We start from the raw sequence: 12,019 nt of genomic DNA, 5'->3' as shown, positions 1-12,019 counted from the left end.
CCGCTTATCTTGGCATCGTTTCTAATCGTCCTGAACCTCCACTTGCCTCTGGTATTTAACAATGTCGACTCAGGAGAGATGTGGTTGGAGATTGTGCAACTCCTGCCACAAAAAATTCACACGCAGGCATCCTTACAGTAGGTATCCATAGTCTGTCAAGACTGAAGGAAACTACCAATATATATGTATCCTCTTTCGCTCCCATGTACATAGACACATATTTTAGCAACCAGATTCCTTTCCACTTCAAATTACTAACACATTTTCCATTCTTTAAAAAAAGTGACTTTTCCAAAATAAAAACAACTTTGTAAATGTTCTGTCAAAAATGTTATTTTTTTTTTCTTCAAATTATTTTGGTATTGATATATATATATTAGTGTTGGTGATTTATTTGAACTCAGAAATGGGAAAATCAAACTTTTTGAGATATCGGAATCGGAAAAATATGTGCCGTTTAATTGCCTTTTTTTATTTGACTTTGTTTCAAGTAAAATCAGCCATTTCTCGTAGTAATAAATATTTATTGATTTTACACAACCAGCAGAGCTAAAATTTAAAGATCAAGTGTATTTTTATGCTTGAGAAAATATCTGCACTTTCAACGTGTTTTTATGGCAATCGAGAAGAAAAATAGCAACTTTATTCGATGCCCCTGTTCAGTCTCAAAAGATAAAGGATACCCCCTGTAGAGGCAGCTGCACATGTAATTGTGAGGCAAGGGTTGTGCAATCCCTAACCACAACTCTCCTGAATCGGCACTAGTTTGGGTCCAGTGGTAAAAAGTCCAGGACAACTGGAAACAATGCCGAGATAAGCGGAGAGCACATACAGTACCTGGAAGTCCTAAATAGTCACCCATTTAGAACTGACCAGGTTCAACGTTGCTTAATTTCGGTGATCCAGCGGGAACCGGTGTGACAACGTGATTATGCTGTATAGCACCTTTATAGTCAAATAAGAAATTTATAAAGAATCAGAATCGGTAATTGTATTGGAATCTGTAAAAATCTTGGAATCGTTCCATCACTAATATATATATATATATATATATATATATATATACACACACACACACCCACATCACTAATATATATATATATATATATAGGGAGAACTGCCGACTGCCAACACGACGGTTCTAGGTTCAATCCTTGGCTAGGGAGCGATGCTAGTCTAGCGGTACTGATGAATTGTGATACAACGAAACAGGACTGTATGTTGATGACTACAAATAGATATATAGAGAGAGAGCTAAAACAGTTGTTTTATGGTGAGCTCCTTCTCCAGCACAAGTTCAAAAAACGTTTTTGTGATAGCATCAAGGAGAGTCTGGTGTGCTTTCATGTCCCTGCTGACAGTTGGGAGTCTCTGGCGTATAATCGCAAGCAGTGGATATACCGGGGCACAGAACACTTTGAAGCAGCCAAGATAGACAGAGCTAAGCTCAGGAGAGCATGTAGGAAATGCCAAATTTTGCCGCACAATCATGGAGATCTTCGGATCTATGAGGTGTGTGACCAGGCTCTGTTGTCTAAAGCAAGTCTTGTTAATCACATGAAAGCGCATGATGATAGGGGTACCATTGCTGTTAGTTTCTTCCTAACCAATGACCGTCTTCAGTGTCATGTCTGTAAGTCGCTGGCAAGACTGAAAAGTCATCTTCTGACACCTGGACTTTCAGTGACTGACAGAGTGACACTCGTCTGACAAGATATTGCAACCATCATATACACAGGAATACACTAATTTAAATATATATATATATCTCATGAATGTTTATTTCTCTCTCACTCCCATATCCATGTACACGTATTTCAGCAACCAGATTCTTCCTTTCCTTTTCAGACTGCATTGTTAACCAAAAGTGACTTTTCTAAACTGTTGATTCTTTAAAACGTTTATCATCGCTTCTTTTTTTTATTTTTTATTTTTTTTAAATTTTTTTTAGGTGTTTCATATTCATGCACTTGATAACTTTCTTCCCACACACATTGTTGGTAACTTGAGATTTACAAACTGAACCATTAAGTGTTAACCTCCTTTAGCTCAAGTCTCACTTGAACATATTCATTTCAATTAGATATTATTTGTTTTGTTGGCCCCTTAACAAAGAAAAGATTGGACCTAGTAATTCACTCCCGTTTGTCCGTTCGTTTGTTTGCATTTTCTAAATAACCACTCCTTGAATTTAAAAAAAATTTTTTTGCACAAACATTAGTCATGGTGAAAGTAAATTTTTGCCAGAACGGATTTTACGGGATAAATCTGGTTGCTTCCCTAGGGGACATTATAGGAGTAAAATTGCCCCTAAATCATTCATCCATTCATTTGTTCGCACTTTTCTCAATAACCACGCCTTGGAATTTTTTTGGAATTTTGCACAAACACTCCACATGCTCAGCTTGTTCAAAAGAAAATGAAATGTTAAGAAACTAAACCTAACCATCTCATGATCCCCCCCTCCCTTAAAAAAAAAAAAAAATAGAAAATGTTCAGTGATGGTTGAGGACATCTGTTGCCCTAAACCTGACCCAAAACTGAAGAGCCAGTGCTCAAAACAACAAGATATTATAAAAAGGCTGACTGGGAAGCCATCAGAGATTTTATCAGAGACGCCCCATGGGGAAATATTTTTTCTCTTCCTGCTGAACAGTACGCAAATGAGACCACTTAATGGTTCAAAACTGCAATGGAAGCGCATGTTCCCATGCGAAAATTTTATAGCAAGCCCCACTCTCCCCAATGGTTTACTTCTACTTGCGCAACTGCCATTGCTCAAAGGCAGCATGCATACCACAGATTTAACCGACATAATTCCAGTTCAAACAGACAGAAGTATATAGAAGCTAGAAGTAGCGTTAAGAAAGAAATCATGGGCAATTAACAATTCCCCCACTAACCAACAATCACTGTTGTTTGCTCAGCAACCGACAAGGCTAATATGCTTCCCAGTCGGTTTGCCTCAAACTCCATACTGAACCCTTCTAACCACCCCCTGCCTGACTTTCCTTTGCGGACAGACGCCACGCTAGATGATCTGAAAATCACCCCTGCTCAGCTATCATAAAAAACCTTGACACTTCAAAAGCATGTGGACCAGATCTCATCCCACCTGTGCTATTAAAAAAGTGCTCAGCCGAAGTAGCTCCAGTTCTCTCCAAACTCTACAACAAATACTTTAATTAATCTTGCTTTCCAGACTGTTCGAAAACTGCTTTTGTGGTACCAGTATTCAAGAATTCTGGTGAAAGAACTGACCCATCTAATTATTGCCCCATTAGCCTCCTCCCACTTTTCGGCAAAATATTTGAGACCTTAATTAACCATGCTCTACTCCATCACCTTACAGATGCTAAACTTTTGACTGCCAGCAATATGATTTAGACAAGCTCATTCCACAGCAGACATCCTCCCTGTAATCTCTGAACGTATATACCATTCACTGGACAAAGCGGGGGAGGGCAGAGCGGTAGCTCTAGATATATCTAAGGCTTTTGACAGGGTATGGCATCAAGGAAAATTAGATCATACGGTATCACTGGTAGAATACTTAACATAATTAAATCCTTCTTAGATAAGAGAAAAATCCAGGTTGTTCTCGACGGTCGTACATCTAAACAATATGATATAAATGCGGAAGTGCCTCAGGGGTCTATCCTCGGACCTCTATTGTTCCTAATATTCATTAATGACCTCCCCGACAAAATTGCCTCTGAGATGGGTATATACGCTGATGACACCACACTCTATAACAGGCATGACAGGAAAACAAATGAACATATATCTAAAGAAATGGCAAAAACACTAGAGGATGACCTCCAATCTGTAGTGGAATGGGGATAAAAATGGATGGTCACATTCAATGCTGCCAAGACTAAACTGGTTTCCTTGAAGAAACTTTCTCTGCCACCAATAGCAATGGCCAGTGACTCTATATCTGAGAGTACATCTTTCAAACTCCTTGGCCTAATGCTCACAGGAAACATGAGTTGGAACAATTACATTGAAAGCGTTGCCAGGGCCGCTGCGAAAAAAGTAGGCTCTCTCTACCGTGCTAGAAAACTACTGACACCCTAAAGTATCCTGTACCTCTATAAGGCCACCATTCACCCATGTATGGAGTATAGCTGTCACATTTGGGCTGGTGCATCTGCTACTAGTCTCTCGCTCCTAGACAAGGTTCAAAAGAGTCGCAAATCTGATAGGCTCTGAACTGGCATCTAAGCTTCAGCCTCTGTCCCATCGACGTAATGTTGCATCCCTCTGCGTGTTCTACAAGTATTTTAATGGTGAATGCTCTGACGAACTGCAGACACTTGTTCCCCCATGACGTAGACACCCTCGACAAACCCGACAGGCAGCTAAATCCCACCCCTACACAATAGAGATCCCTAGATGTAAAAGATCTTTCTACTCCAGTAGTTTCTTCCCCAGAACCGCTAAATTCTGGAATTCCATTCCAGGCCACTGCTTCCCCAACTGTACTGACATGCAGAAGTTCAAGTGTAATGTAAACTGACATCTTGCTGCCCAAATCCCAACATAGTACCCCAGTAGTTGTTGCCCCTGATTGTAGCCCCCTACACCAAAGTGGTAATGTGCCTTGTTTGGGGTGAAAATGTAATTAAAAAAAAAATAAATAAATAAAAATGCTATTAGAATTATAAAATGAATGTGGAATATAAGTTTTACTGATCTGGGAGTATAAATAGATCTGTGTAGAACAGGAGACTTTATTGCTATGGTTACGCTAAAAGAATTGATGAAAGTTCTTGGGTTGGTAGATGTAGGACAGTTGAGGTAACTGGGTCAGGTGGCAGACATGAGAGGAAGTGATAAATGTGTATTTGAAAGAAAGAAGGATAAATACAACCTGGTCAGATATAGGTTAGTTTGTAAATCTATTTTTAAAAGCCATCCAACACATGCAAACATAAGAAAAACTGATGGTGGTGGTGGTGTAAAAAAAATAAAAATAAATAAATAAATAAATAAAAATAAATTTTTTAATAAATTTTCCAAAACTGAAACGGAAGCATTATATATATTTTATTTTTTGGAATCCTTTGAGATGAAGCCTCATCTCAAAAGATTAAAAAAAAAATTTATAATACCATTCCGTACAAACCTGGCAATAGAAGACTAGATAAGAACACAAAATTGGATTTATAAGACTATAAAATCCAACCTTGATCATCCTTTGTGGCTTGTGGCATAGTGTATAGATGCATCGAATCTCTACGGTTGTAGGTGAGCATTGTCTGAAGATAGCGGTTTCACTCCTGCCCAAAGCAGACCAGAGGATTAGTTGGCCAAAACATTGTGCGACATAACAACTATGGAAGGCAGTAATTACTAGGAATACAGTTACAAGACTCAGCATTTTTATCCTGTCGCGGTTAACCACATGAAGAAGGTCAGAGGATGAGTTGGCCGAAATGTGGTGAAATAAGTATAAAAATGAGGATAACAGTCCACAAAAAAAAAGAAAAAAATGAATAAAACTTAAGCAGTTTGACTCTTGAGGTTTTTCTTTTTTACTTATTTTATAGCAACTGTCTCTTTTTTTTTATTTTTTATTTTTTTTTAAAGAATGATTTTATAAAGTGTAGTAGCTGTTTTATTATTACATTTCCTGTTTTCTGTACTCGACTAGTGAAGAAGAAATCTTACTAGACTGAGGCGATTTTTACTTTTTGTCTCAATGTAGTGCCAGTTTTTAGCAAGCTGAATTTCCCCGACATTAAAAGCCGACCTTGTGTCTAACTTTGCCCTCATAAGGAGGCAAGTAAACAGGGTCTATAATATTTATTTTTATTTATACTAGCAGTTCAGCCTGGTTTTGCTCGGCCCTATGTACTGTTCATAACGTTGTGTGCATATATACATATATATTAAAGTTTGGCTCGTATCTAGGTAACCTACATCTAAAATTGCTCCCCCGATTTATCAGAGAGGGACCTATATTTTCAGTGGCGTCATCCGTGTGTCCGTTAGTCCAGACGAAACCATTCATCAGTTTTTCCTGAAATTTTGCCATAAATTGTATTTCATTAAACAGTGAAAAAATTGCTAATCCATTAGATATTTCCAAAACTTGGCAAAAATGTGAATGGCCAACGTTGTCTTCACATTTCAATTTTTTTTTTTTTTTTTTTTTTTTTTTTTACTGTGTACATCACATTCATCATTTCTTCACTATTTTTTTGTGACGCTATCTCACATGCAGCACCAAAGGGGGACTATGATCATGCAGCTTGTTTCAAGTGTTTCGACCCAAAATTGGTGGAGGAGTTTGGTAGAGTCTGCAAAGGTCAACTCTTTATACTTTGACCTCTTGGTAGCCAAATTTTTGCCCCAAAATTGATTAAAAAAGCTTTTTGCATGTCTGAATACCCTTTATGTAAAATGTCAAATGTTTAGACCCAGAATTGGCCGAATAGTTTGCTAGAGACTGCAAAGGTCGAATCTTTTGAACTTTGACCCCTTGAAAGCCAAATTTTTCCGGCCAAAAATCAATGCCCTATGTGTAAATAGACTTTAGGTAAAATTTCAAATGTTTAGATCAAAAAATTGGCTGAGTAATTTGGACTTGAAGATGACCATATTATAGTCAGTTGGAAAGCAGGAAAACGGAACAGTTCTACAGGTGTGCAATTCTAAGAAAGAAGCATTGTTCATGGAATCTACGTTTAGGTTTAGGACCAATAAAGAGTGGGGGGAAATTATTGATAGTGGTTTCAGCTAGAAAAATGTTTTTTGTGAAAGTCAGGCCAGGTGGGAGGACCATAGATTGGACATTTATTTCTGGTTTGAGTCACAAGAGTTTCTTATTAACTTGAGCCGTTATAATTTAAAGAAAGTAGAAAGTGGATTATACGTTTATTTTCAGCATCCATCTAACACTTGCTTCCCTTATTTTGTCCTTTAGTCCTCACGTTCCAGGAAAGATGTTTCTGACAAAGAGGGAAGAATTGCTGTTTTCTGGGTCAGAATTTATTCCATTTAACACTTATCGTTTTTATGACCTTGAAGTAGTTTATTTACTTTTTTTTTTTTTTTTTTAGCTCATGACATCCAGTGGCTTCATGTCTTGTCTGGATCGATTTCCATTAAAAAAAAAACATTATTAGCATAAAGCATCATTTCCCAACAACTTGTACAAAACTGCAAAAGCTTTATTCTTTACTTTGTTTTTAGACAATGTTAATTGTATCACGGTCAATTATTTCTTTATTTTTTCTTTAATTTTTTTTATTTTTTGAGTCACCAGTTTTAAGGCTAAAAGCCATTTAAGGTTAAAGGACTGTTGAATGATAATAGCTATTACAAACTTAGCTACAGTGCTAGGATTTACAGCAATTCTTGACAGCATGAGTGGCTCGGAGAAAGTGATGTTCCATATGAGTTGCTTTCTGTCGCTAAAAGCTCAGTGTTGTACAATTGTTTACTTTAGAAATAACTAGCGAGGGGTACCCGGCGTTGCTCGGGTGTTTGGAGGTGTGTGTGGTTTTGGGTAAATCAAAACTCCGGGGGTGGGGGGGGTAAAAAAAGAATGTTTTGGTAGGTAAGTATGAGGATCGAACCCGAACCCTTGAGGCAAAGTTGGAAATTAAAGTGTGAAAAAAAGAGTGTGACGTTAACCATTGGGCCATCACGAGATGCTAACGGAAAGACGTTTGAATTTATTTAATTACTTAAATTAGCAGGTGCACGTTTTAATGACTTAATGAGGTCAACTTTTGACTGCGGGGTATCATTTAGTGTGGAACGCTTTTTTGTTTTTTTTTCCAAGATGTTGGGGGTAGGGGGAAACAGCTCCACTTGTCCAAATTGAATAGCAATTGTCTTCTGATATAAGGAAATAATATTTTCACATTGAGTAAAGCTCATTGCTTTCGGACATTTCCGGCGATCGAGACCGGAAAAATACCTAGACAATTAGTGTCGCTTTTATTATAGGAAAAGGCCTAACCCACATGCATCGAGCGAAAACTGTTGAATATTTATCTTCCCGAAGTCGAGCAAATTAAATAGACAGGCGGGCCCCGTTGTTAACTCTGAGATATTACGATTTACATGTGATATAAAAAGTTTTAAAAAGTTGTTAGGCGACCGACCGCTTCTCTGAAAAAAGCCTTTTGTAGACATACAGAAAAAGCGAACACACATACACACATACATTTTCGCTTTTAAATATATATAGAAGATAAACAAAAGTATTGGGTTAAATATTGTCTGAGAAAATTATTTGTATTCATTTATTTATTTTTTTGGGGGGGACTACAACTATTATGCATTTTATATTCCATTAGCAGGGGTGCACGGCATTGCCCGTGTGTTTGGAAGTGTTAAAGAAGAAAAAAAAAAAAATTTTCGTAGGAAGGTAGGTTCGAACCTAAAGCCTTGACGTGAAGGTGGAAAAGAAAGGGAAAAAAACCTGGCATCTTACCCGCTCGACTATAACGGAAAGAGGAATGAAAACCGTTTTAATTTAATAATTAAAAAGTTAAATAAAGACAGGTGTGTAAATTTAATGAGGACAAACGTCACGCCATAGAGGGAATGAAATCACGCACTTAACTTTTACTGTGAGGTAGTTTTTTTTTTTTTTTTTTTTTTTTTTTCCCACCAACTTTGGATGCGCGGTAGTTTTTTTTTTTTTTTGGTTGCGGAGAAAAACCAGCTCCCCATCAAAAGGGGAGTTAGCAATTGCCTGATATAAGGGGTTTCCCCCGCATTGATCAAACCTCATTGCTTTTTTGGACGAGTGCCAGGGAGTTTTTTTAAGCTACAGATTCAGTTTCACTTTTATACCTAAAAGTCAAAGAAACACGTGTAGATCAAGAAATATCACGAAAATAGCATGTAAAAGTCATTCAAATAAAAGATAGATGCGACCTCCCTTCGTAAATCGTAGATATTATAACTTAGACAGTATATAGAAAGTTTTAAGAATGAGTGACCACTTCGACCCCCCCCCCCTCCCCAAGAATAAAAGCCTTTGCCAGACAAATACAACAAATGCACAGACTAACATACATTTTCGTTTTTATATATATACTAGCGGGGAGTACCCGGCGTTGCCCGGGTGTTTGGACGTGTGTGTGTTGGGGGGGGGGGGTAGATCAAAACAACACTGTTTAAAAAAAAAAAAAAAAACGTTGGCCGGGTGTTTGGAGGTCTAAAAGAAAAAATGTTTTAGTAGAAAGGTAGGCTTGAACCCCGAACCTTTGACGCGGAGGTGGAAAGGAAATGGAAAAAAAACAACCTGCGACCAAACCATCTCGACCACGGGATTAGATGCATTGATAAGTGTGTTAAGTTGCCGTTTATAAAGTGAAATTAACAGGTGCGAGAACGTTAAGTCATGTGATGTTTGACCTAGTTTTGCACTGGAAACCAGTTTCTGTTTTCCCCGCTACGCAGCGATCAAAAAATATCTCGAAAATAGCTGGTAAAAGTCGGGTAAATTAAAGATAGCTGCTACCCGAGTTTCTTAGTCGTAGATATTATTATTTAGACAGCATAGAAAAAGTTTTAAGAAGGAGCGAGCCAACAGAGAATCACGGCGAAAAAAGCCTTTTGTAGACATACACAAAAAGCGAACACACATACATACATACATACATTTTCGCTTATATATATATATAGAGAGAGAGAGAGAGAGATTAGTGTAAAAATTTGAGATATAACAATTTTCTAAGTGGAGATGCGTGATTGGTATAAAGGATACAATCACAGATTATGAAATTGGCTCTGCCAAGTTAAAATCTTAATTCATCTATTATATGCACTTATGTTTAGAAAATGTATGGACTTGCAATTTCCTCCCAACTAATGGGCAACATTTCAATTATTGTTCAATAAAATGTATACATTGGTGTGTTATTGACAGATTTCAATATTAAATAAATCTTAACATGTTGCTGTTAAATAGAAAAAAACAAAAAACAAAACATAATTTCTTGTTTATTAAGTGATTGTATTTGTTAAAAATAAAATAATAATAATCAATTGATTTTCTATAATTTTTTCACAGAATATTTTTATTTTTCATTTTTTTTTTTTTTTCCATTTTTCAAATTTAATTTCAGTTATTGAACGAACAAGGCAGTCCGAGTTGGAAGGCTGTTTTTGTTGCCCTCACCGACCAAGACCTGCTGCTGTATGATACTGCCCCTTGGAGCAAAGAGGAATGGGCCACTCCTTTCCAGAGTCACTCATTGCTTGCAACAAGGTAAACCATTTGAAGAAAACGAACGTTGACTCATTCTTAATATTATTAAGTGGACACAATTAATATAAATAATTGTTTTCTCATTCAACACTAATTTCTTTGGTCAAGCATCAAAATGTATCATCCATTCTTACTGCATTTTGATCTCCAGCAATCCTTATAGTAAACCTGATTGGATGTCAGAATTTGGAAGATTCTTTTTCTCGCTTCCTTCTTTCTCTCGGTCCTGGATATGACCTTAAACTATATCCGAAGGTGAGGCCCCAGCTTGCAGGCTTTGGGGAGTGTGGAGCCACCCTTTAATTGCCATTGCTCCCAGGTCCACTCTGACCTGGAGTGGTAGTACCTGTTAGGGTCCCAACTATGGGTTAAATATAAACCGACTTGGAAAAAAACAAATATATTTTATTGAATAGCTTTTCTTCAAAATCACTGGATTTGGCATTAAATAACCTGAAAAGGGTTGATATACCATAAAACAAAAACAACCAAATACTTCCCTCTTTATTCTCGGACACTTTTTCGACCCATTTTAAATATCTCTTTTCTTGCTTGACTTGGGCAATCGTTTTGTCTCTTTTGGATCATTATTATATTTTGTTTTCACTTGTTCTTTATTTTCAACCTGGGTTGTACTCCATACATGTCTTTCATGTCTGACTTGAATCCCTGATCTCCTGTTCAGATTAAACAGTTAATGGGTGTGGAAGTGTTGTGGTGGCACACATTCATTTGCATATGTGGATAGTAATTACACATAAATAGGAAGACTCAGTTAGTCTGAGTGTGTGTTCACCGAAGGCCGCCAAGAACAGATATGTTTCTCCAGCAAAGACTCTCTTATTTGACACCATTATGTAAATATCCTGTAAATATACCTTTTCCTAATACACTTCTTATTTGATCTACCTTTGTTTGTTGAGTCGTCATTTGTATTGCTTTCTACGTTACTTGTTTCAACCTGCAAACTAAACAGGAAGTCTTGTGTTTAAATAGAGCTAGAGACTAGAGCGATCCTCTTCCAAATTTATGGTCCGAGTAGGGATTTAGGAGACAAAGTAAAACTTTCCCAAGTGGGAGATACTATTGCATCCAGCAACAGCTCAGGCAGAATGGAAGGTGTTGTATCCAGGAACACCTTATTACATGTGTGAAGTGCTACGCTCGGTAGCCTTAACAGGTTGCATGTTTGCTTAAAATTTGTTGGATCGTAATAGCCTGCGAGGTATTTGTGTGGAGGGTGCCAACAAATACTTTTCTGAATTCAAAGAGTTGCCACAATTAGCTTTACAGTCAGCATTTATCAGGTTGTAATATCCTTCCAAGTTTCATAGGGTTTGAGGAATCCTGTTCCAATAACGGGAACACTAGTACCAACAGCTCTCCTAATTCAGTGAGAGAACTTTTCCCTTGTACATTGTCTCTCTCTCATATGAAGGAAGAAGCATTGAAATGGAAGGGAAGCATGAAAATAATTATTTTTGTTTTTGTAATTGTGTACCAAGTGTGTTAATTTAAAATAATAATAAAGTGGGTTGTGGAGGTCTTATGCTTGGAGCTAGAGACTAGAGTAATCCTCTTCCAAATGTGGTCTGAGCAGGGATTTGGGATACATAAGGTAAAACTTGACAGAGTGGGAGATATTATTGCACCCAGCAGCACCTCAGGCAGAATAGGTGTTGCATCCAGGAACACCTCATTACTTGTGTGAAGTGCTACACTTGGTAGACTTAACAGATTCCATGTTTGGTTCGAATTGCAAACTGTCTCTCATAT

General features: G+C 37.4%; 1 protein-coding gene across 1 annotated transcript in view; it reads left to right on the top strand.

The window, feature by feature from the left end:
• The window catches only part of LOC145276437 (beta-1-syntrophin-like), a 99,632-nt gene that overhangs the window by 74,544 nt on the left and 13,069 nt on the right, over positions 1-12,019 (top strand). The window contains exon 3 of the mRNA XM_080127741.1: positions 10,101-10,243. Coding sequence (XP_079983867.1) covers positions 10,101-10,243 — 143 coding nt within the window. The remainder of the gene's footprint in view (positions 1-10,100; positions 10,244-12,019) is intronic.

The sequence above is a fragment of the Euprymna scolopes genome, chromosome 1, assembly GCF_053919585.1.
Source record: "Euprymna scolopes isolate OS-2025 chromosome 1, ASM5391958v1, whole genome shotgun sequence".
In the NCBI taxonomy this organism is placed as follows: Eukaryota; Metazoa; Mollusca; class Cephalopoda; order Sepiida; family Sepiolidae; genus Euprymna; species Euprymna scolopes.
The sequence above is the reverse complement of the archived record's forward strand: the minus strand, read 5'-3'. Positions and strand labels throughout refer to the sequence as shown.